Genomic DNA, 26,191 nt, shown 5'->3' on the forward strand with positions numbered 1-26,191 from the left:
AGCTGGCCGCCACATCTTTAACAACAGATGAGTCATCAGCTGTCAGCTGGCTTCCCCACTGACAGCTAAATGTAAAAAAAAGACTTGCCAGGTGAAAAATTTGAGAAGAAAAAATGGTGTGGGGTTCCCCCCAATGCATACCAGGCCCAAGAGTTGGAAAGGACTCCCACGCCAAAATAAAAATAAAATGACGTGGGGCCCCCCCTTTCCCCAAATCCATACCACACCTTTGCCCAAGCATGCAGGCCATGCAGGTGTGACCCCCCCCCCGAACCATACCAGTCCACATGCCCTCTACATGGGGGGTGCTTTGGAGCAGGGGGTCCGGCCACCCCAAAGCACCTTGTCCCAATGTTGTCCCAACTTCAGAGTAGTCCCTGCACTACTTTGATGCGACTTGAGGTCCACAAGTCCCGTCAAAGTTGCACGACTTTCAGGTCGTACAAGTGTGAAAGGGGCCTAAAGCTATTGGTGTTTCTATAACGTCCAGTGTGCACGAGGCCTAAAAGTCAACAGCTACAGATTTGTAGCTACTCATAGCTCCCAACTGTCCCTGATTTGGAACAAAGTCCCTCTGTCCCTCATTTTGGTTTGATCTGTAAATAAAATGCACTATTTATCCTTCAAAAGGTGTTTCCCAGTGCTGAACCTTTCATCCAAGATAAATTGTCAGGCCAACATAAAGGAATAGTGGTGGTAAAAAAGCACTTGTGGTTTTATTCAATCATTTTTGTTTGTCCTTTAAGGGGGCGTGGCAGGGGGCGTGTCCTATGCCTACATACTTTTGCTAATAGGTGCCCCTCATTCCCATCTCAGAAAGTTAGGGACACACTTAACCCCTCCTTCCCCAATAAAGTTATCCCCTTCCCTGCCAGTGTCATTTTTACAGTAACAGTGCATATATATAGCACTGATTACTGTAGTAATGTCACTGGTACCCCCAAAAGTGTCAAAAATGTCAGTCAAGGGTCCGATCTGTCTGCCGCAAAGTCGCAGTACCGCAAAAAAAAATCACAGATCGCCACCATTACTCGTTAAAAAAAAAACAACATAAATCTTTCCTGTAGTTAGTAGACGCAATAACTTTTGCGCAAACCAATCAAAATACGCTTATTGTGATTTTTTTTTTTTTTACCAAACATATGTAGCAGAAAACAAACTGGCCAAAAATGTTAAAACATTTTGATTTTTAAATTTTTTGGGGGGAATTTCATATTAAAAAAAATGTGAAAAATATGTTATTTTTGCAAAATTGTCGCTCTTTTTTTGTTTATAGCGCATGATCAAAAAATCGCACAGGTGATCAAATACCACCAAAAGAAAGCTCTGTTTGTGGGAAAAAAAGGACGTCAAATTTGTTTAGGTACAGCGTCGCACGACCGCGCAATTGTCCGTTAAAGTCACACAGGGCCGAATCGCAAAATAGGCCCTGGTCAGGAAGGGGGTAAAATCTTCCAGGGCTTAAGTGGTTAAATATGACTGGAGCTCCTCTTTAAAGTGTGACAGCACTGACAGCTGACAATTTGCCTGGGCAGGAAGGAAAGTGAAAGCGTCCGGTATTGAACTGGTTAAAAACAAAGCACTACCCAGTTCACTTCCGGGTACCATGCCTTTCCTCTAGCTCCGCCCTCTAATTCAGTCGTGTCCACAAGATATCCCCGCCCACTACACGCCCATGCCACATCACAGCCTCTTTCCTGTCTTTTTTTTTTATAACTTCTCACTGAGCTTTATCAACAAGAATTTGCGGGAACATTCCGTCAGCTTTCTTCTTTGATTGGTTGCAGCGTCACGTGGCAAGGCGGAGGCGAAGCCGCGTCATCTTACCGGAGCCATGAACCGGGAGAGCAGCTTCAGGGCCCGTGAGTAGTGGTTGGTGTGCTGGTGGTGGGGGGAGATAGGAGGGTGCTGGGTGTGAGGCTGACAGGGGCAGGAGAGTCACGTCTGTCTGTCAGTGTGGAGGGGAGATTGTGGTGTACTGTATGGAGTAAGGTTGCCCCCCTCATCCCTTTAATATTGATTACACAGCTTCTGAGGGTGATATAAGGCCCTAAGTGAGTTTAATTACCACCTTAATCAGCCCGAGAACCTGTGTAATTATTATGTGTCCTGGGTTAAAGGGATGAGGTGGTGACCCTCCTATGAAGACCTCTGCTCCATTATGGACACAGGTTGTCAGTTGGTGTGACTGGGGATCACTAATGGGTCCATTCCCTAACATCCCCTCCATGGTGGGTGTACATGGTACGGCCCATTCACATCTGTGCCATTTTATACCGCCTCAGTGTGTAAGATGCACATCGAAGCCTCTTTCACACTTGTGCGACTTGGGACTGCAAAGTCGCATGACAGGATATAACCCATAATTTCCAGTGAGAATCGTTCATATCTGTGCGACTTCACAGGAGTCCCTGCACTACTTTCTGGTCTGACTTTAATGCGACTTGCGGTCCATAGACCTCCAGATTACACAGGCATTGCTTCAAGTCCAGTCAAAGTTGCACGACTTTCAGGTTGCATAAGTGTGAAAGGGTCCTTAATCTCCTGTAAGGCCGGGCTCACTGCAGGTTTGTGGGTGAAGCAGATGTATCTGCAGTGTTTGTGCATTCCTGCATCATTTTTCTTAGCCCCAATCCTATAGACTTTTATTATGGTGCATTTTCTGACAGCACATCATAGATGCAGTATACACAACTCTTGGGTGCTTCCAGAAAAATGCAGGTGAACCACGCATACATCCACACTGCAGCCAGACCGCAGCGCACTGGTGTGATCCCCAGATGAAGCCCTGATGAACACTGATACAATTTCTAATCTGTTTTTAGAACGCATGGAATCGCACAACAAGTGAAATAACAGGAGTTTCTGTGGAGGCCGTTTACATCTCTGCAGGGATTCCTATGCAATTCTATCCACTTGACCTCTGAAAGGTTTACCTCCCTTCCTGACCAGGCTATTTTTTTTGTGATACGGCCCCATTTCCACTAGTGCGACTTGTTGTGCGTCTTGACACGTCAAGTCGCATGACTAGTCCAAACCTATGCATTTCAGTGGCACCCGTTCCCATCTATGCGACTTTGAAAAGGTGCCTGCACTACTTTGATGCGACTTTGAGTCAGTGTGTCAAGTCGGATCAAAAAAGTTGCGTCAAAGTCGCACTGCAAAGTTGCACTGTAAATCGCATGACTTTGGCATCGCACTAGTGGAAATTTAGGGTTAGGGTGTTACTTTAACTGACAATTGTGTAAACGTGCAGCGCTGTTCCCAAATAAAACTGATGTGTTTTTTTTTCCCACGAATATAGCTTTCTTTTCGTGGTCTTTGATCAGTGACTCTGCTGTTTATATTTTTTCCCTTTAAACAAAAAACGACTGACAATTTAGAAATAAAAACTATTTTTTTACATTCTGCTATAAAACATGCAGTTAAAGAAATTGAAGAAAAATCTAATTTCTTCACCAATTTAGGCCCATAAGTATTCTGCTACATATTTTTGGTATATAAAAAAAACAAACAAACCCAGTAAGCATATATTGATTTGTGCAAAAGTTATAGCGTCTACAAACTGCGCAATATATATATATATTTTTTTTTTTTTTTACAATAGCAGGACTGCAATATTGCGGTGGACAAATTGGACACTAACTGACACTTTTTGGGGAACCAATGACATTATTACAGTGATCAGCGCTAAAAATATACACTGTGACTGTACCAATGAACTCTGGCTGGGAAGGGGGTTAACATCAAGGGCAATCAAAGGGTTAACTGTGTGCCTAGCTGGTGTTTTGTTGCTGTGAGGGAGGTGCTTGTAGTAGGGGAAGGCATGGATCTATGCCCCTGCTTTGCATAGACACCGGATCTATGCCTTCTGTACTGACAGAACGGTGCAGATCGCTGTTCTCCCACTGTACTGAAGGATCGGCAGGTCCCGCCAAAAACTTACCATGTGTTATTTTTTAACTGTGTTTTTTTTTTTTTTTTTTGTTGCATGTCCATTTTCCCAAGATGACTAGGGGAAAAATGCATGCAAATTGCATAATTTGTTAAATTTTATTTTAACACAATGCATTCAAAAGGAGCTATGCATGTTCAGAGAATGTGTATGGTGTTTTAGAATGCACAGATGTGAATGAGCCCACAGGTGAATCAGAGCTCCTAGGACGGTGTGATGTCACCTGATACATTCCAGTCACATATTAGGGAGTCCTGGTTGGTTATGAGGAGTGCTACAAGCTTCCAGCTCACCATACACATACAACCTCTGTACAGTCCAGTACAGTTTCCAAAAAGGGAAAATTTTATAAAGGAGATAAGTTCTGCTTTAAATAAATGCTGGAATGCAGAGGCTCTGGGCACAGCATTAAAAGCTGTAAAACAATTGCTTTAATTAAAAAAACAAATGGTGAAACAGAGGGTAGCTGACACTAGGTTAAATTATATACAATTGAATAGAATACAGGCAGTCATGAAAAGGAAGTGTGTGTGTGTGTGTGTGTGTATGTATGTGTGTGTATGTGTGTGTATATATATATATATAGTAATGGGAGTTGTATGTTGGAACTCCTGGCAGGAAGGGTTATTAGATTTGCATTGATTTGTACTTTTTGGATATTATTCAGCAGTACATGACCCATGTATTACATGGGTGACGTGGCAAGAACAATCTGCATCACATGAGGTCTGTTTATTCACTATTGTTCAGGATTTAGTTAGCACAACTCTTTACTAGATGGGAGACAGTACAGTTACAAAAATGATATAAAGATTGGGGTTTGGAAGGTCCTGCTCTTCAGTGCTTACATTTTGAAGTATAAAGATTTTATTGTGCTGCAGAGTTTTGGACCCGGTACAACATTTTAGATTAAATTTTATATAATAAATATATTAAAGATCAAACCCTGGTGGTTCTAAAACCTTTTTTAGCCTAATGCATACTTTGAATTAAGGTAAAAAAAAAAAACGCTCTACTACCTGTCTGCCGGAGCAGGTAAATATAACCTTTTTTTTTTATTTCAATACAAAATAAAAACCTCTTTAATATCACTTTAATTGTGTGAGATTTTATCAACTGGAATATTGCCTTTTGGTGGACTGGCCCTATAAGTGGGCCAAGTTACACCCTAGAGTCTTAGATGTTGGGAACCTATGCCACAAGCTGTTCCTACCAATGTTCTGACTTCAGTCTGAGAGATAGATAGATATATAGATACACACACACACTTTCTGTATCCATAATAATAAAATCTACTAAATACCCAGCAGGGAGGGTGGGGTTCTATAATGGCTGCAGATTGCTTAGCAGACATAAGAAACCATTACATAATTCACTTGTTCAACTTCATGCATAATATTTTTTTTTTCTTTACAGCTTCAAAGCGGCGCCTTCGAGGCTCCAACCCAAATATGGCCGCCCCTCACCAGCTTTTTGATGATACCAGCGCAGGAACAGGCCCTCATACAGCAGAGTACCCCAACCATGGCTCCCCAGCCCTCGGCATACCAGCTCAGGCTTTTTTGTCAGAGCCAATGTCCAACTTTGCAATGGCCTATGGAAGCAGTCTGGCAAGCCAGGGCAAGGAGATGGTGGATAAGAATGTGAGTACTGTAAAGTGTTTAACCTGATTTTAGATTCTGTATATTCCCACACACCCCTCCTTGTGCTTTGTTGGAACCGTCTGTTTCTTTTCTTCCAATACTTACGGTATATTTGGAAGTATTTAAAAAAAGGTTAGGTGACTTGGTACCAAGGTAAAACCATTGTCATTGGGACAAAGTGAGAGGAATGTCATTAGTGGGAACTAAGACGATATTAACCACTTCAGCTCTGGTAGGTTTATCCTCCTTCGTGACCAGGCCATTTATTTGTGATATGGCACTGCGTTACTTTAACTGTCAATTGCGCGGTTGAGCGACGCTGTACCTAATTAAAATAAAGGTCCTTTTTTTTTTTTTTTTTCCCACAAAGCTTTCTTTTGGTGGCATTTGATCACCTCTGCTGTTATGTTTTGCGCTATAAACAAAAAAAGACCAACAATTTTGAAGAAAAAAAAACAATCTTTTACTTTCTGCTATAAAACACACCCAATTAAAAAAAAAAATCTAATTTCTTTATCAGTTTTGGACAATATGTATTCTGCTACATGTTGTGGGTAAAAAAAAAAAAATCCCAATAAGCATATATTGCTTAGGTTTGTGCAAAAGTTAAGGCCCGTACACACGTACCGATCGTCGGCATACAAACGTCGGTGGACGAAGGATCTGCCGATTGTACGCGTGTTAGTATGGTGCCTCCGACAGATGTCTGCGCACAATCCGCGGACAAAAGTCTTTCTTGCAAACATGAAAATATTTGTATGCCGACACCAGAACGGACGATTGTTCGCCTGTCAGTACACAATTCGGCCGACAGACCGCAGATTTGCAAGACTGGGCATGCTCAGAAAATAGAAAACACAGGGAAAGTTAACCATTACATGACATCACTTCTGCAGTCGGCGGACAAAATTCTTGTGCTGTCCTTGTGCTGTCTTTGCACTTTTCAGCAGACACCGACATCCCGGGGAGAAAAGAGGAACATTTGTAAGCCGACCATCGGTACGTGTGTACGGGGCTTTAGAGTGTCTGCAAACTGGGATATTTTTAATGGAATTTTTATTTGTTTTACTAGTAATGGCGATTGGCAGCGATCAGCGACTTATAGCTGGATAACTGCAGACAAATCAGACACTAATGGGCCATACACACTATAACATTTTCTGAAGACTTTTTTTTTCCTTTAGACTTACCAAAACCATATAATATGAGGTCAAACCTAAACACTTTCAATTTGTATGCAATCTGGCAGGCCCTTGCATTACATAGAAAAGGTAAATCTGAAGGAAATCTAACCACAAAAGTTGGATAGTGTGTATCCAGCTTAAGTGACATTTTTTTGGGGACCAGTACAGTGATCAGTGCTAAGAATTATGCACGGTCACTTTACTAATGACACTGGCAGGGAAGGGGTTAACAGGGCAATTAAAGGGTTAAATGCATCCCTAGGGAGTGCTTTCTAACTGTGTTGGGGGATGCTTGTACTGTGGGGAGACAGAGATGTGTGTTCCTGCTTAGCAGAAACAGAGGATCCCTGTCTTCCCGTCTGACAGAATGGCAATCTGCTTTGTTCACGTAGGCATACCGCCATTTTGCCTCTGTCCGGAATGATCGGCAGGACCTGGCGGACATTGGTTCCGCCAGACCTGCTACATTGGCTGCTGCCCTGCAGTATATAAATGTGGGGCGATCGACAAGTGGTCCCTAAAATTTAAAGAGCCAGTCCACCAACTTAGGGTGTTGCACTACCCCAATTTAATCCTACATGTCTGTCTATCTCAATCTATCATACTGGCAAATTTACTTATTTAATTGTATCTCCAGATCCGTAGTGCACTGGTTTGAGGAACCACTCTGCTGTGAACTTTATTTCTATTTCTGTTGATAATATTTGAAAGTGTGGTTGAATGTGTCTAAAAAAATTGTGATGAAACAAAAGCATTCATTTACGGTATGTGACATGGTGCATATTATGTTCTAAAAGCCATCATTAAGTCCTGGACATGTAGAAAGACAATCCGCCAGCTTAAACTACTCTACCCCAATTTTTTAACCAGGTCTATTCCAATATTTTATACTGGAAATTACTTATTTGTTTGCATCTCCATGTCCATAGTTTGCTAACTTATTAAAGAACTACTCTATTGTGAACTTTCTATTTCTGGTCATATGAATTCGGAATCTGATTGGAATGTCTCATGTTAAAAATTTGTGATGAAACAATTTAAATCTATTTCTATGTTCATACCATTTGGTTGCAGACTATTTATTTAATAAATCCATTTATAGACATTCCAATCATATTCACCATGGCTTTCCATTTCTTCCTGGGATATCTCATACCATCAATACCTCCAAAACAAAGCAAAACTTTTAAAGGCTGCGGGTGCTGCTATCAAGCTTTGTCATAGACTTCTATGGGGGCTTTGGAGACGCTTGAAGTACCATGAAAGCGACATGGGGTATCATTTTGGAAGCAAAGCAAACGCAACGTCTTAACGGGACTGTAAGCTTACCATTTTATTTAAGAACAGGTGCTTTAATTGGCATTCAGAGCACTTTAAAAAAAGGTGTCCAATGCCATGTTTTGAAGCCAGTGTAAACGAGCCCTAAGGCCGGGTTCACATATGTGCGAATTGGATGCTGTTTTCGCCGCGTCCAATTCGTATGACGTGAGTTTGACCGGGCCTTTATGGAGCTGCCTCACAGGTTGCCGAGGCGGCTGCAGTGCATATTCCAAAATGGTCCTGTGCGTTTTTGGGTCTGGTTCAGGTGCGATTTCAGGCAAAAATTCGGACCTGAATTGCACCTGAACCAGTGAACAGGAACGCACTGAACTCCTGGCTGTGAACCTGGCCTAAGTGAAATCTAGACATGAAAGTGGGGGGTGTCATGGCGCTCTTCTAATATCCCAAGATGGTACAAGGAATGTGGGTGGATGGGAGGGGGGGGGGGTTATGGGGCTGCGTGGGGGGGGACAAAGTTTGGTACTGTAGGGAAGCTATAGTCCGCGGCAGCCTGACGAAGGAGCACGGATGCTCTGAACGCGTGCAACCCCTATTTTTCTCCTGCTAGGAAGTGATGTCATCAGGGATCAGAAGTCGGCAGCCGAAGCCCTGTTGTGCATGCTCCGCCGCGGCCAGTGACAACTAGCAGCCCCACAGCGGCTCGGCTATACCTCTGGAACCTCACCACCTTCTCCTATGACCACTATCCTGGAAGAGGAAGATGGATGACCCTAACAGTCTTTGTGTACCGGTCTCACCCAACCTCGGACAGTGAGTCACCAATTTTAACAGTGTTAAATAAACTTGTACTATACTAAGCTGGCGCCGCTCTCTCCTTTCTTGCTAAGTGAAATCTAGAAGCTTCCATTGCCGATCTCCTAAACATGCACAACATGTCTGGTTGTCTCTGGCTTCTGTATTCATTTAGAAATCATGAACTCTATGTACTTGTCCTGATTTATTGAAGAAGATGGGTGAGTATGATAGGCTGGCATTTAGCACTTCAAAGAGAGCAGCACTTCTACTTCATTAGAGTATTTTTGTTGACAGTCCTATGAAATGAGTCTTTTGTGATGCAAACAATGTCCCAGGTTTTGAAGCTAACATTTTTTTTTTTTCTTTAATCCTACAGATTGATAGGATTATCCCAGTGGGTAAACTAAAGTATTATTTTGCTGTAGACACAGTCTATGTCGGGAAAAAGATTGGATTGCTATTCTTTCCCTACATGCAACAGGTAAGATCTGTTTCGGGCATGGCAGGCTGTAACTAACTGACAAGGAACTGCTTGAGGTAATGCCATTTGTGGGAGCAAAATGCAGTGGATGTCCCAGTGCTGGAGGGATAATCTAGGGATCGACCGATTATCGGTAATGCCGATATATCGGGGGGGGCGATATGCACTTTCCCCGATACATCATAATCGTCCCCTGAGGTTACCGATATTGCCGATATTTCGGGAAAGTGCATGTACCGGAGTGATGCCTGCAGCTAGAGGCATCACCCTGGTACCGGCGTCCATAGCTGACGGTCGGCTGTCTTGTAATGACAGCCGATGCGGCTGACATTACAAGGAGAGGGAGGGGACATCTCCCCCCTTCCACCGCTTTCCGCGGCTCGCCCGGGTCTTCCGTCCCACCAGGAGACCGGGCCATCCTTCCTGCATGGCCGCCGAAGAGAAGACACGATCAAAGCCGCATTCGGCTCTGATTGGGCCTTCATGTAAAAAAAGTCATGACATCCCTTCCGGGTACTCGGCAGGAAATTTAAAAAAAATGCATTTTGAATGCTTTTAAGTGCAGAGGAGGGGTTTGGGGTCTTTTAGACCCCAAGATCCCTCCACCAGAGTACCTGTGAAAAAAAAAAAATGTTTTTTAAATGTCCGAAAATATCGGCAATAAAAAAAAAAAAAAAAAACTATTGGTCGATCACTAGTTCTTCCTGTATGTGAGGGGTTATATAGGAGGAACTTCCTGTCTATTGGTTGCCAGTGTCCATTCACCTGTAGGTGGGGTATAACCCAAATAGTTATTATTACCAGCTCTGTGTCCCGTGATGTACAATAAAGAAATTTTATTATACAAAGAGAGAAATTATGTAAAAAAAAAAAAAAAAAAAAAACTGCTACCTTTTAAGGCTCTTCTGTAAAAACTCTGGTAAAGGATGCTTGTTCAGTGATTAGCTAAAATCATAAATTTTTGCACAGCCTGTTTGTTACAGTGTAAAAATAAAGCGTAGGTCAATTCATTTTATTTGCATGCTTTTTTAGTCTGTTTAATATACAATCAATAGTGTTGCTTTTGCCCAAAAAAAAAAAAAAAAAAAAAAGTTTTCTATTATCTTATTGCTCTCCTGTGTCTTTTTCTCACTCTTTCTGTGTTATCTCAGGGAGTGTAGTAAAAGAATAGTGCGCTCAACAAAAACCTATTGCATGGAAATGCATAGATAATAAAAATCATATGTGTATATATAATGTTACAACAGAATGTCAACAATGATATATGGTGATAATATAACATCATCAAATTAAAGCAACTGTGATATAAACAGTGTAAATCTCTGACCAAAATATCTAGCAGTGAATAAATAAGTGACTGTGCATGAAACAAAGTCTCTAAATAAAGTGAACTGAAGATTTAAAGTGACATCTTGCAACTGCAAACCAGCAGTGTAATAAGCATTCCTAGTTATCTTGGTCTACAGAAAAGTTACTTCTTGTTGTAGAGATGAGAAGGGTAGGCATTCATTGGTGTAGAAAAATGTTCAGGACGGACAGTTTCTTCCAGTTTCAGTCCACAAGCTCTTCTGTGTGTTGCCTGCTTACAATAAAAATAGCTGCATTTCTGGCAGATCAACATTTCTGTCTGTACTTGCAGGACCTTTTAAAGGGATAAAACCTAAAAAAAAAAATGCGTTTGTAGATATGCTACTTTTAGCTCTAGGTGTGGAAATATTGGGTCTAACCCACTGTGATCTTGCTTACTTTCACATATGACCCAGTCCTGGCAATTATCATCAGAGAATGTGCAAAATAGTGAAAAGTGTGAATAAAGACAGTTTGAAATCTGTGTATTTCAGGACTGGGAAGTCCGGTACCAGCAGGACATCCCTGTAGCTCCAAGGTTTGATGTGAATGCCCCAGACCTCTACATTCCAGGTGAGTTAGTAAAACACTTTTCTGTAAGTACTATATCATATAAGTTTACGACATAACATATAGTAGGTATAGAAAAGACATCAGCCCTCTTTTAAAATTCAAATTTTGTTGCTTTGCAGCCTGAAATTAAGACAGTTTTTTTTTTTTTCAGCTGTATTTACTTAATACAACTTATACCATCCAAGTGAAAGATGGAACACCAACATGTCAGGAAAAAAAAAATCTAAAATAGAATCACTTGAGTTGGAAAAAGGATCACCCCCTCCCCCTAAAAATGACTCGTAAACTTAATCCGGTGTAGCTAATCGCCTTCTCAATGGCACACTAAGCCATTTGACTTTAACTGTCATCAGCTGTGGTAATTTTTACTTGCTCAGCATGAAAAGAGCTTTCCTGGAGCATTTCAGTCCCTGGTAGTACAACTGAAACAATCAACTATGGGTGGCGATACAAAAAAAAAATCAAAGGCTTTATCAATGCCTAGCAGCTCAGTGAAGTCTGTTATTAAGCAGTGGAAGGTATTTGGTACAGCACAGACCCTCCCTGGATCAGGACATCACTCCAGACTGAATGAAAGAGCCAGAAGGAAACTGGTCAGAGAGGCTACTAGAACTACAGCTACCTAATTGCAGGGATTTATTACAAAAAGGTTATTGTGTGCATGTGACAACAATCTTGCAAACTCTCCACAAATGTGGGTTGTATAGGAGGGTTGCAAGAAAAAGGCCACTACTCAGGGAAGGCCACATACAGTCATAACTAAGCTTTGCCCAAACGCATCTTGAAGATTCTGAGGCCATGCGGAAAAAAGTGTTATGGTCAGATGAGACTAAAATTGAATTATTTGACCTCCACACCAAAGATGTATCTGGTGGAAATCTGTCCAAATATCACCATTCCTGCAGTAAAGCATGGAGGTGGTAATGTCCTGCTATGGGGGGGTTTCTCTGCACCAGGGACTTGAGCACTTGTCAGGATAGAAGGAAAAATAGATCGGACAAAATGCCGTCACATTCTTGAGAAAAATCTGCTTCCCTCTGGTAGAAAGTTGTCAATAGGAAGGTTTCCCTTCCAAAATGACAATGACCCAAAGCACACAGCTAAAATGACCACACAGTGGTTGAAGGAGAAAAAGGTGAATGTCCTTGCATGGCCTAGTCAGAGCCCAGACCTAAACCTCATTGAAAATCTGTGGAATGACTTGAAGACTGCAGTCCACAAACGGTCACCATCAAATTTAGCTGAACTTGAGCAGTTCTACAAAGAGTTGGAAAATATTGCAAAGTTAGTAGAAACCTATCCCAACAGACTAAAGGTTTCAATTTAAAGCAAAAGGTTGTTTAACAAAATGCACTTAACACAAGGGGGTTATCCTTTTTACAACTCAGTGATTCTGTTTTTGAATTTGTTTTTTTCCTGACATGTTGGTGTTATATCTTTCACTTGGATGCTATAAGTTGCAGTAAATACAGCTGGATAAACCAAAAAACTGTGCCTGTCTGTCATTTCAGGCTGCAAAGCAACAAGATGTGATTATTATAAAAGGGGGGGGTGTTTCTTTTCTATACCCACTGTAAGTCTGGTTCAGATTCAAAAGGTCGTTCTGTTCAGGCCTCAGTTATACGTGTGTTAGAATTCACTAATGTATCTAGATGGTTGCCTCTCCAGCATGTCATAGTAGTTTTTTGTGGGACGTGGGGGGCAAGACACACACAGCATGCCTCTTTCCCATGATCTTGTTGCAAACCTGTCACAAGTATGGGGGAATGCCTCTCCTAAAAAATGCTAGTTACTGCCTGCTGTATTGAGCAGCTGCCTCAGGTTATGTGTATAAGGCCAATAGTGCTTTTATGCATATTTTGGGTCTGTAACTCAAAGTACTGAAGCAAAAAAGCGTTAGCAGGACAGAAAGACAGCTGCCTGTTTCAAAAACATGTGTTGGCAATGGTGGCTTCCATGTTTTCCTTTTATCACAGGTTTACTTTAAAGCATGGCAGGCAAATAAATTATTCTGGGTGTGTAATTTGGGAATAATTTGTTATTTTGTGCTAACATAACTCCCAGGCTGCAGACGCTGAATAAAATTTGTGAAGATTCTTTTTAAAAATTTAGACTGGAGTCTTTGCAAGGGCCCCATTTCTGAACATGTTTTACATGAACTAGAGGGATTTCCCTGCAGCCGCCAATTAAATTCAGACTTTCAGAGCAGATCTGATGCAGATTAGAAGTATTCATACACAAGACTCTCCAAAAGGTTTAGAATCCTAGAGTCATCTTATCCTGCTTATATTTAGCTTTTCTCAGTAAGGCCTCATGTATACTGCTGCTGATAAACTGACATTTAGGAGCAGTTGGGTGTTTTTTCAGCAGCCCCTGAACTCTCCTCTGCTATCTTATCTGTCCATGTACACGGAGTCATTTATACTTGTTTAGAGGTAGTTGAGTTTAGTGGCATTTTTTTTTAAAACAAAAAAAAATGCATTAAAACGGAAGTTTTTTGGAATTTGAAATGCCAAATGCTTGTTACAGCATGCAAACGCGTCTAAACATGTTAAGTCCCCGTTCACACTGGGGCGACCTGTGAGGCGACCTGGTCGCCTCACAGGTCGCCGTAGGTCGCCTTCCATAGGGAAGCTGCGGACCCGTTCTAATAGGAGCGACACAAGTCGCTCCGACTTAGAAAAAGGGTCCGGAGCTTCTTTGGAGCGACCGTCATAGACTTCAATGTTATGAAGTCCGTGCCGGCCGCTCCGAGGTCGCGGCGCGCTGCTCGCAGCCTCGCAACCTCGGAGATCGCCCCTGTGTGAACGGGGCCTGACTCTCATTTATAAGCGTTTCGTTTATAGTTGTTTTCAATGGGGATATATTTCTGACCATTTTACAATGTAAAAACTCTTCTAAACGCAAACGCTGCTAAACACGGCATGTAAACGCGGCAAAACTGACGTTTTTAACCGTCGGTTACTAGCTGTCAAGTTCCAGCGTTCTAGAGAGGTTTTAAAACGTCCCATGTACATGAAGCCTTAAAGACAAACTGTTTTGGCCTGCACAGTGCAAATATCAGTTCAGTCTTTCTATCACAGTAATTGTAGATGTATACGGTTTTCTTATTTAAAAAAGTATGTATCTTTCTTATTTGCTAAACCATTCTTTCTTTTCTTTAGTTATGGCTTTTATCACCTATATTCTGGTAGCTGGGCTGGCTCTGGGTACACAGAACAAGTGAGTGATAATTTTTCATTGTTCTGTAGAAGAAATGTTCTGCATTAAGAAATTAAAATATTTAATTTACTTTTCTCTGCTGTTGTCTCTTGAGTAAATATGTTTAGAACTATTATGCAGTGCTGCCCTCTGCTGTATCTTCCATATGTTTTTCATTTGAAAGGCAATAGCATAGGCCCTTGTTGAGGTAAGTAGAAGATAATATCTATGGTTTCATGCATGCAAGGTCTCTCAGATCCTGATTAAAGCTGTGGAAATAATCAGAAATTAGTCACGCAGTGTTGCAGACATTCGCTAGCTCAAAGGCCGTTTATGAAAACACTGGAATTGTTCTCAAATGAAGACCTATGACCTCATGATACCTAATTGTTAATCTCGGCTGTAGTGGCAATGATAACCACTGACTCAGCAGTCACATAAGTGTTCGTTGTTTTTTTTTTTTTTTTTGTGTAACACGTATACCCTTCAGTGTACACTGAGCCCAGGCAAATGTATAGAAAATATCCAATTATGTACTCTACTTTGACAGATACTAGTTTAAGTACCTGAATCCTTCTTGATATCTGGCTCCTTAAAGTTGAAGTGTAGTTAAAATTACAATTATAAACATCAGCACAAAGGACATAATATACAGTTAGTATGATGGGTCCCTTGTGTTGATTCTTCTTGTTGCTGGTGTTATCTTGCTGTGTCCAACACCCACCTCTGCTGCTGCAATCTTTCAGTGTTGCCGGGGTTAACGCAGATAAAGGGCTGTCGGGAACCAGGGTTGCCAACTTCCTGTGGCATTTTTTTTTTTTACTGGCGACTCATGGGAAGTTTACTGATGAAACACATTTTTTACTGACAACCTAAAAAATGACAGAACTCCTATTAAAAACTAAGACAAACCATATGGAAACGCTATTAAAAACTAAGACAAACCATATGGAAACGCTATTAAAAACGAAGACAAACCATATTGAAATGCTTACAGTACACAAGTAATTTGCCTGGTTTACACTTACAAAAGTCAACACAGCATGACAAATAAACAGCCCTCGATATTTTACGGACAGTTGTAAAAGTTTTTACAACTGTCAGTAAAATTACTGATGGTTGGCAACCCTGTCAGGAACTCTCATCAAGAGAGCCGACTATGCCAGCACTTTCCTGCCCAATCCACTGTGCTACAGCGTCTATGAAAGACACATAATTTCTGAACCGAAGGGGTGGACGTATTAATCACCCACCTATTCCCACATTCATGGATCCTGTGTCATTCATAGACGCTGTAGTATGGCTTCTATGTATGGCAGATTTTGCAGGAAAAAGCAGACCTAGTCTAGCTCTCTTGGTAAGAGCTCCTGTCAGCCCTGGGCTTTATAAACCCCTGCCGCATGGGGAGATTGCTGGATAAATATCATGATTTCTCCTGAAACAAGAGTCAACACAAGGGACACCTCATATGTCCCTTCTGCTGATTTTTATGTTTGTAATTTTAACCACACTTTTGGTTAAATTATCTGCACAGCAGTATTTACCCTGGGAGAAGGGTCAGTACTGAGCCAATCAGGGCTTCTCTGCTTACAGGTGTGAGGAGCACAGGTATATCTGTGCACTGGCCATATGTAGACAATCTTGCATTTATTACAAATTAAACACTAGACAGGATTTTTGTACTTGCTGTAAAATCCATTTTTATTGATGCTCTTGAAGGGACACAGAATCCATAGTAATTGGGGTTGTACTGCTGCCTTAACCACTTGCAGACCGCCGCAAGTACATTTACTGCGGCATATACACGTCAACTCGCCCACGAGCCAATAGCAGGCGCCGCCGGAGGCGCGCTCCTGCTCGTTCCTGCACATCCCTGCGCGTGTGACCGGCGGACCTGATCGTCCGTTGCAGAGGGAGAAAGGCAGGCGGCTAATGTAAACAAAGCCACCCGTCACTCTCCCTGGTGTAACTGCAGAGACTATACGATCCTGCTATGTAGGATCGTATGTCTCTGTGGTTACATGAAAAGCAACACCCCTTTACAGTTAGAAGCACGCCCCTATGGAGACATTTAACCCCTGCATCTCCAATAAAGTTAACCCCTTCCCTGCCAGTTATTTTTACATTAACCGTGCATATGTATAGCACTGATTACTGTAGTAATGTCACTGGTACCCCCAAAAGTGTCAAATGTCAGTCAAGGGCCTGATCTGTCCGCCACAATGTCGCAGTTCCGCAAAAAAAATCGCAGATCGCCGCCATTACTCGTTAAAAAAAACAATAATGACAAAAATCTTTGCGCCAACCAGTCAAAATACGCTTATTGCGATTTTTTTTTTTTTTTTTTTTTTTTTTTACCAAACATATGTAGCAGAAAACAAATTGGCCTAAAATGTTAAATTTAGATTTTTACAATTTTTTTTTGGGGAATTTCATTTAAAAAAAAATGTGAAAAATATTGTTTTTTCAAAATTGTCGCTCTTTTTTTGTTTATAGTGCAAAAAGTAAAAATCGCACAGGTGATCAAATGGCACCAAAAGAAAGCCCTGTTTGTGGGAAAAAAGGACGTCCATTTAATTTGGGTACAGTGTCACACGACCACGCAATTGTACGTTTAAAGTCACGCAGTGCCGAATCGCAAAATACCCCCTGGTCTTTGAGCAGCCAAATCCTCCGGGGCTTAAGTGGTTAAAGCCTGGGTTGCTGGAAAAAAAACTGACTGCTCCATATGAGGTTAGTTCAGTGATCTCCCCACTGAGCTATTGTGTTCTGACAGGGAGTAGGGAGTACCCCCTCCTCCCGCCAGAACACTCTGATCAGCGCTCTCTGCCATTGGCTAGGAGTGCTGATCGAGAGTCAGTCGGCTGCTGTTGGACAGACTGACATACAAAAAAAGCCGAATGTCTGACGTTTTTTACTTTTTAACCTGCCGTTGTCTCCCGACACTTGAGACTTTAGGAGAAATTTGACAAACCTGAAGGTAGCAGTATTAACCCATTGGTCAAAGAATTACTACAGTCCTGTCTCTTAACCCCTTCATGAACGGCTAAAACACACTCCCAGCACAGAGACTGGGCTGTCTGTGACAGCCCTGGGTCTATATGAATGATCAGGACCCAGGTGAACCGGATCCCAATCACATGATCGCTATGATAGCTTCTGATTGGCTATCACAGTGATCATTCAATCTTTAGAATGCCCCTGTTTTGTTTTTTTGTTTGTTTTTTTTTTTTTTTTTTTTCCTGTGAAGAGGATAAACACACTTATCCTTCTTTTTTTTTTTTTTGAGATGTAGGCCCCTTTCACACTATTGCAACGCAATTTTGCCGCGATTTCGCGGCGCGATTTTTGCCGCGATTTTGAAAGCATGGGCAAGGCTATATGCCTCAAAATGCATTAAAATCGTGGCAAAGTAGTGCAGGAACTACTTTGAAGTCGGTGCGACTTCAAAACGCACTGATATGAATGGGGCTCATTGAAAATAATGGAAAACGACTTGTCATGCGATTTTGCGGTCCAAAATCGCGGGACAAGTCGCACTAGTGTGAATGGGGCCGTATGGGGAACTGACAGCTGTGTCTCCGCACACAGTGCGGAGAACAGCTGTCATTCTCCTGCTCAGGGGGGATCGGCGGATTGATCCCTGCTGAGATAAACGGAGTCTGTCCGAAGGACGGATAGTGTGAAAGGGGCCTTATAGAGAGAGATATATACAGTTGTGTTCAAAATTATTCAACCCCCACTGAAATTGATTGTTTTGGCCAGTTTGACATTGATTTTGATCATTCAGTCATCCTGCTTACAATTAAATCAAAGAGGCACGTGTAGGTCAGACAAATATAATGTAACATTTATAATGAAATAACCACAAATGTCTTTTCTGTGCTCACATCATTATCCGTTTTATTCAACCCCCAAGTGACATTCAATCTTAGTACTTAGTACAACATCCTTTAACAGTTATAACCGCTTTTAAACGTGAAGCATAGCGTGACACAAGTGTCTTGCAGCGATCTACGGGTATCTTCGCCCATTCGTCATGGGAAAAAGCCTCCAGTTCAGTCACATTCTTAGGCTTGTGCACTGCAACTGCTTTCTTTAAGTCCCACCAGAGGTTCTCAATCGGATTTAAGTCTGGTGACTGTGATGACCACTCCAAAATGTTCCAGCCTTTAATCTGCAACCATGCTCTAGTGGACTTGGAGGTATACTTGGGATCATTGTCCTGTTGAAAGGTCCAACGTCTCCCAAGCCTCAGGTTTGTGACGGACTGCATCACATTGTCATCCAATATCTCCTGTTACTGAAGAGAATTCATGGTACCTTGCACACGCTGAAGCTTCCCTGTACCTGCAGAAGCAAAACAGCCCCAAAACATGATTGACCCCCCGCCATGCTTCACAGTAGGCAAGTTGTTCTTTTCTTCATAGGCCTCGTTCTTCCTCCTCCAAACATAGCGTTGATCCATGGGCCCAAACAGTTCTAATTTTGTTTCATCAGTCCACAGAACACTATCCCAAAACTTCTGTGGTTTGTCCACATGACTTTTTGCATACTGCAAGCGACTCTTCTTATTCTTTGGAGACAGCAAGGGGGTGCGCCTGGGAGTTCTGGCATGGAGGCCTTCATTACGCAGTGTGCGCCGTATTGTCTGAGCAGAAACTTCAGTACCCACATCTGACAAATCTTTTCTCAGTTCCTCCGCAGTCACACGGGGACTTTTCTCCACTCTACACTTCAGGTAGCACACAGCAGTCGAAGTCAGCATCTTCTTTCTGCCACGACCAGGTAGCATTTCAACAGTGCCCTTTGCCTTGAATTTGCGAATGATGCTTCCTATGGTGTCTCTTGGTATGTTTAACATCTTTGCAATCTTCTTATAGCCATTGCCCTTCCTGTGAAGAGTAATCACCTCTTCTCTTGTCTTCCTGGACCATTCTCTTGACTTCACCATGTTTGTAACCACACCAGTAAATGTCTAGAAGGAGCTGAGTATCACAGTCATTTTAAAGCTGCCGAATTGGTGCTTATTAGGCTTTATTGCTGCTCCCTGACATCCACAGGTGTTTTCAATACCTGATTGAAAACACTTCAATGAACCTCTGTTCTTCAGAGTGGTAGTCTTTAAGGGGTTGAATAATTGTGTCAATGAAGAATTCACAAAAGAAACATTTACTACTGTATTACAAAACCAATTGATGTCATTTTAGTTGCATATGGTTCTTTAAGAAGTCCTTGTAGGATTTCATTCTGAATACAATTACAAATGTTCACTAAATTCCCTAAAACCCTTTACAGCATTGGGGGGTTGAATAATTTTGAACACAACTGTATATCTCTCAATCATACACGCATATACATACACACTTTTTTTTTTTTTTTCCTGTTTTTGTACTAGTCTTCCTTTCATAATTAAACTAAACAAAATCGGGAGAAGTCCATTACCATTTACCACCAAATGAAATCCCAATCTCTCCAGAAAAAACAAGGTATAAGCCACCCTGATACACAAAGTAGTTTTGATGTTCTATACAGTTTTACTAACACATGTTAAAGTTGCAAAATTTAGGCTTGGGTGTTAAGGTTGTTTTAAACCCTGGTCATGAAGGGGTTACGATAAAGAAAACAATCTTTTTATACTTTTGCCTTCAGGAGGCAGTATAACACTGTTATCTATGAATTACTGCTGATCCTGTGTCTCCTAATGAATGATAAAGAAATGCTCACAGACAGAATTGTATAAAATGGGAATATAAACGCACAGCCCTGCTGACCAGCAGAGAAACTCATGGAAAGTCCAAACAGGCCTCTCATATCCACACAGCGGTGAACAGAAAATGCTGGAATGGCCGTTGGTTTTATCAGAGCATGGAGGTCCTGATGGTTTTCATACTATTAGATCACCTTGTCTGTTGCAAAAACTGCCAGCCTGGAAGACGTTTGAAAGCTGATAACTGTAGAGCATATGACTGAAATACATTGTTCGTCAACTTGACTTTGCCTGACGGGTTGTGGGCTTGAATAACTGTTGAGAAATGCTGTATTTCCCAGTTGCAGCGTGGGGTTGATCTTGGACCAGGCTATATGGCTCAGTACCGTGTCTACAGAGAGGTCAGCACCTGACTGTGCTGTAGCAGGGTTTTCTGGATAACAAGACTGGTTGAACAGAAATACAAATCCTTTGGCAGGCATCATAGGACACCTATATTTATTCCATCTGTGTGTATTTGGCTGTATGCCTCGAACTTTGCTTTAAAACTTTGGAGCCTCTTTTACTTGTAGTATGGAATGTAAGCCTTTGGTTTGCAGTATTGTCACAATTGATTGTATTTTAAAATCTCTTTAATTTCCATTTTCAGCTTCTCCCCGGAAATCCTAGGTATGCAGGCCAGTTCTGCCCTTGCCTGGCTCATAGTGGAAGTATTTGCCATTCTTCTCAGCCTCTATTTAGTTACTGTGAATACTGACCTGACTACAGTGGATCTTGTTGCATTTTCTGGATACAAATATGTGGGGTGAGTATGGTTTGAAGAGGATAGTATTCTGTAAATCCCTTTTTTATTTAAACACCTTTTCCTAAAGACCAGATTACATTTAGAACTGGGAACCAGGTAGTCAAAGTTCCTTTGTAGAAGAAGAAAAAAAAAGTTTTTGAACTTTTTGCATTAAGTCTGTTGATCATAATATTGTCCACTATGGTTATTATAAAGGGGCTTACTAGAAAAGTCTCATAGCAAAATTATCTGGGTTATTTATTTTGTGTTGAGAAAAAAAAATAAAAATTAGTACATGGATTCCACCATCTGGCATCATGTTATTGCCTGCAGCTGTGGACTGAAAACTGTTTGATAAGTCTGATTAGGCAAGACCTAATACCAGATTTTACCAGCAGGTGGCACTGTATATGGAATCTACTATGTGGATTAGGGTCAACACTATGTGGGATCTGTCTTATTTAAAAAAAAATAAATAAATTGCTGTGTGAATGTCTCAAACACTCGCACAGCTGTTGTGAATAATCCCCATAATTTGCCTAGTACGTTTATTTCTTATGATCGTCCACTCCAACTTGTGGTAATAAAATATTTTCCTGGTTGAGGTATTTTCAGGAAAATATTACATCATGGCCACTAGATGGATCAGGCAATCATTCTGAAAATACTTCAGCCCCAATTTCAAAAAAGTTGGCACACTGTTTAAAATCTACATAACAAAAAAAAAAAAAAGAATGCAATGATTTGCAAATCTCATTATCCTAATAATAGAAAATTTATTAAAATGTTTTTAAACTGAGAAAATGTACCATTCAGAAGAAATTGGTGACAGCAGCTTCCATGCACCCTTACTATGGTTTTAAATAATTTGTAGGAGTTAATAAGAGATTAACCACTTGAGGACCAGGCCTATTCCTGACACATGTTGTTTACAAGTTAAAATCAGTATTTTTTGCTAGAAAATTACTTAGAACCCCCAAACATTATATATTGCACAGCGGTCTTTCAAACGCGATTTAAAGAATAAATAAATTTCACTGCATTTTAATATAAACAGTAAGGTTGGCCCAATTTTTTTGTATAATGTGAATGATGATGATGGATGACACCGAGTAAATCGATACCGAACTTTTTACGGTTTAAAATTGCACACACTCATGGAATAGCAACAAACTACAGTACTTAAAAAAAAAAATCTCCATAGGCAACGCTTTTTAAAATTTTTAACGTTCATCAGTTTAAAGTTACAGAGGAGGTCTTTTTTCTAGAATTATTGCTCTCGCTCTGGCGATCGTGGCTATACCTCACATGTGTGATTTATACACAGATTTAATTTGTGGGTGTGACTTGCGTATGCGTGTTTTTTTTTTTTTTTTCGTGCACGAGTTCACAGGGATGAGAACGCTTTTAAAAAAAAAAAAAAAAAAAAAAAATTTCCCCTATTTTAATTTAATTTTTTTAACATCCCTTGTGACGATAATAGGCAGGGACAGGTACTCATTATGGTGGGATCGGGGGTTTGAAGTGCAGTGGAGGGGTCTTTTTAAAGTATTCAAAATACCGAAATCGGCATTTTTGAATACTGACTTTTGTCTTGTTTTTTTTTATCGGCGCCATTGGTAGCCGAGTAAACTGGAAGTGACATCGCTTCCGGGTTACATGATTGGAGACCCGATGGAATCCAGCTTTGTTCAGGACTCCAACCAGCAGGCGGACAGGCTGGCTGATTGGTTGGGTCTCCAGGTGGGACAGGAGTCCCAAACAGAGCCGCGAGGGGATGTCCCCTCCTGTCCTCGCTGGGATAATGGCTGAGTGGCTGCTGAGCCGCATCAGTTGTCATCTCCTGAAAGCCGACTGCCGGCTCTAAAAAACCATAACAGGTTGATGCTTGCAGCTGCAGACATCACCCCAGTACAGGTACATCTGTTTTGCGGGAAATGGTTAATGAATTGCCAAGGTCCTTTTTTTTTTTTTTTTTTTTTTTTTTCCCCTCCCTATTCTGATTTTAAGGAACCTTTTTAAGGATACCTAAAGCCAAGAATAGAAATGTAATGAGTTGCAGCTTGCTGTCCTTGAATGTGGTGTCTGCATTCTTTTTTTTTCTTATTTTCAGTATCATTTAAGTACAGAAAATACCTGTTGATCTTGCCAGAAATGCAGTGTCCTTGTCACTTCATGTCAGCTGGACAGAAAAAAAAAAATCTTATATTTTGTTCTATAGTACTAATCCCATCATCCCTCATGTAATGAAGATAAACAAAGGCAGACATATTTATTGTCCAGGCTGGGTGGCATCTATTGCTTCTTCCAGCCACCCAGGTACAGAGTTTTTTTTTTTTTTTTTTTTTTTTTTTTTTTTTTTTTAGTGCAATATAGTCAATTTTTTTGTTTTAGATGGACTTTTTAATATATAATCTCCTCCCCTTCTACCACTTATTTCTTTCTAATATCACTGTATTTTTCTGTAGGATGATCTGGGCTGTTCTGTGTGGGCTTCTGTTTGGTAAGACCGGATATTACGTGCTACTCGCCTGGTGCTCCATCTCCATAGTATTTTTTATGGTAGGTATCTCACAATTATTAAGGGTGATTATACACAGTTGAAAAAACTGGGAGATGTCTCATAGAAAATTGGCAGCCCTCAAACCTGAGTATGGAAAAAATATTCAAATGGCAGCTTTAAGGTCTACACTAGAGCTTTGGCCTAAAAGGCTTAGGCCGGCTTTACATGGGTCGAATTTCAAAATAATTTTCTTTACAAAATCTTAACTAAGACTTTTCGTTCGAATTTTGCACCATTAGTGGGCTGCAGCAACAGCCGATTTTCGTATGGCCATCAAATTTGAGTGATCTGACATGTTGGAAAATTTTTTGCAAGAAAAGAAGATTCCCTGCTAAATATGACTATAACTACAATTCATGATACAGGAGTGTGATGGTCAGTGGGGAGAAGAATGCTCTTTACACTTGTGGTCATTGGGAAGAATTACCCCCTTTATAGATGCCTAAAAAATATTAATGGTGTCAGTGGAACTTATTTGAGAAGCAGAAATTGCTCATGGAACCCCTAGCAACCTGGAGAAACTCTCTATTTGATGAACCCTGTTCTAGAGTGTTACAAACTCTCTCTATATGCCAGTTCACACCACATGCAGTTCAGTGCATTTTCTTTTGTGCATAAAAAAACACATGCAATGTCGATTTATATTGTTTCCAGTGGCATAGTTCTCACAAATGTGGTCCGCTCCAGGGCGTTCCAGTTTCAGAAAAAAGTAGAACATGCTGTATTTTTCCTGCACTGGAATGTGGTAAAATGCATAAACACACCGGAATGCATAGGAACACATCAAATACACACCAGACCTCAGTACAGTGGAAAAATAACAGGGAAAAAAAGCTTCTGAATGCATCATCAAACGCATTAAAACCATTCATACAGAAATGCATCTAGAAGGGATCTGGAGTGTGTTTTTGTGGCATGAACCATTCCTATAAACTCCCCAGCTAGTGCACTACCTATGCCATCAAGTGCTATTCCATCTTTTTGTTTTCCTAAAACGGTTTTGAAAATATCAACCTTTTGGTCAAAGTTGCCTGATCTCCACTGCCACAACACCCTTGTGACTACCTAATTTACAAATGGTCCAATTAGTAAATGACAGCCAGTTGGAGCGTTTTTAATTTTGTAAACCCTTTTAGCACTGAACCAAATGCTGAGTTTGCTAAATGTTTGCTGTAGACCAATACAGACTGTTCTTAATTCAGCAATTCTTTTAAATTAAGGCCTGTAAATATTTTTTTTTTTTTTTTTTTTTTTACCTGTTGGCTAATGTAAATTTTACATTGATTTTAGATCCGGACTCTTCGGTTAAAGATCTTGTCAGAAGCTGCAGCAGAAGGAGTTCTGGTGCGTGGGGCTAGGAACCAGCTGCGTATGTACCTGACCATGGCCATTGCTGCAGTGCAGCCTCTGTTCATGTACTGGCTGACCTATCACCTAGTGAGATGATCCCTCTTCAGTCTGAGCTTGTCCTGAGAATCAGGATGACATCAAACGCCCTACAACAAGTTGTTTTTTTTTTTTTTTGTTTTTTTTTCTTCCCAGCCTCACTATTTTTGTACTGTTTTCTGTGCATGGATCACATTGCCTGCTCATTCATTGTACAGCGGTCCCTTTTTCAATCTCTCCTCCACCTCCATGACAAGGATCACTGGACAACATGCACTCGAGATGATAGTGGTTTCTCGCTACCGCAGCCTCACACAGCACAGCTCAGTACTCCTCAAACGTATTCCGTGTAAAGTCTTTGGTTGGATAGTTGTTTATGCTTACTAAGGATCCAAAAAACTCAACCAAACTGGTTTCCAGCAGACAGGCCAACAAGCACTGGGCAACAGAAACCAAATAAAAAATGACTTTCATTTTGCACCCTATATAAAACTTTTCATCATTTTAGCATTTTTATTTTAATTAAAGAAGCATTTGCTTCTACAGTTGGACTCTTAGTTATACCTCTTTGGAAATCTCTCTAACACATGACATATATCATAATTCTGCTGGTAAACGTAGCCCCTGGCGCCTGTAACTCCCACATTGAAATCAGTCAGAGAAATAGACTCTCAGATACTTCATTGCACCCGGTTAAGACTTTGCTTTTGTTTGGAAAAGAAGACCAACAATACCCCATGATGTCTCTTTGGAGTTGATTTACTAAAACTGGAGAGTTCAAAATCTGGTGCAGCTCTGCATAGAAACCAATTTGCCTTCAGGTTTTATTGTCAAAGCCTAATTGAACAAGCTAGAAGCTGATTGGTTACCATGCACAGCTACAGCAGATTTTGCGCACTCCAGTTTTTAAAAAAAATTCCCCTATAGAGTTCAGTGTGGTTCCAATTAAAGGGCGCTTTGCCTTATTAAACAGTTCAGCGGCCCAGGAATACTGCATAGTTACCAAGCTTTAATTTGTCTGGACTCTTCTTTGCTTGGGGCTCTTTGTATTGTACAGTATTGGGCCACGTGTACTGGTATAAAGGTGTAGCTAATGAACGGGCAGAGGGGTCCTTGAATGTTGTAAAGTCCAGCAGTGTGTGCCAGAATAGAGACTTCATACAGCGGTCTGCATTTTTATTTAATTGTTACAGCCAGTGTCTCATAAGCACATTAAATTCTGTCTTTTTCAATGTTATGTGTTGAATTTTTATTGTTGGGGCCACTGCAGTAAAGTGCAAATCAGGCT

The 26,191-nt window shown here is 41.0% G+C and overlaps 1 protein-coding gene across 1 annotated transcript; it reads left to right on the plus strand.

The window, feature by feature from the left end:
* The first annotated feature begins 1,717 nt into the window (after positions 1-1,717).
* On the plus strand, positions 1,718-25,751 carry YIF1B (Yip1 interacting factor homolog B, membrane trafficking protein). The gene is made up of 8 exons (XM_082264367.1): positions 1,718-1,862; positions 5,372-5,598; positions 9,235-9,339; positions 11,181-11,259; positions 14,424-14,481; positions 20,820-20,975; positions 23,423-23,516; positions 24,808-25,751. Exons 1-8 carry the CDS (start codon positions 1,835-1,837, stop codon positions 24,961-24,963), a joined length of 903 nt encoding a protein of 300 aa, XP_082120493.1. The 5' UTR covers positions 1,718-1,834; the 3' UTR covers positions 24,964-25,751.
* Positions 25,752-26,191: the final 440 nt, after the last annotated feature.

Source organism: Pelophylax lessonae, assembly GCF_965119305.1.
Source record: "Pelophylax lessonae genome assembly, chromosome: 7".
Lineage (NCBI taxonomy): Eukaryota > Metazoa > Chordata > Amphibia > Anura > Ranidae > Pelophylax > Pelophylax lessonae.

What these genes read in the sequence shown, in the direction of transcription:
- YIF1B (XM_082264367.1), top strand. Translation starts at nt 1,835, where the DNA reads ATGAACCGGGAGAGCAGCTTCAGGGCCC. An exon ending in GGAGAGCAGCTTCAGGGCCC is followed by an intron (nt 1,863 to 5,371) that starts GTGAGTAGTGGT and finishes TTTTCTTTACAG; the next exon opens with CTTCAAAGCGGCGCCTTCGA. An exon ending in TCTGGATACAAATATGTGGG is followed by an intron (nt 20,976 to 23,422) that starts GTGAGTATGGTT and finishes ATTTTTCTGTAG; the next exon opens with GATGATCTGGGCTGTTCTGT.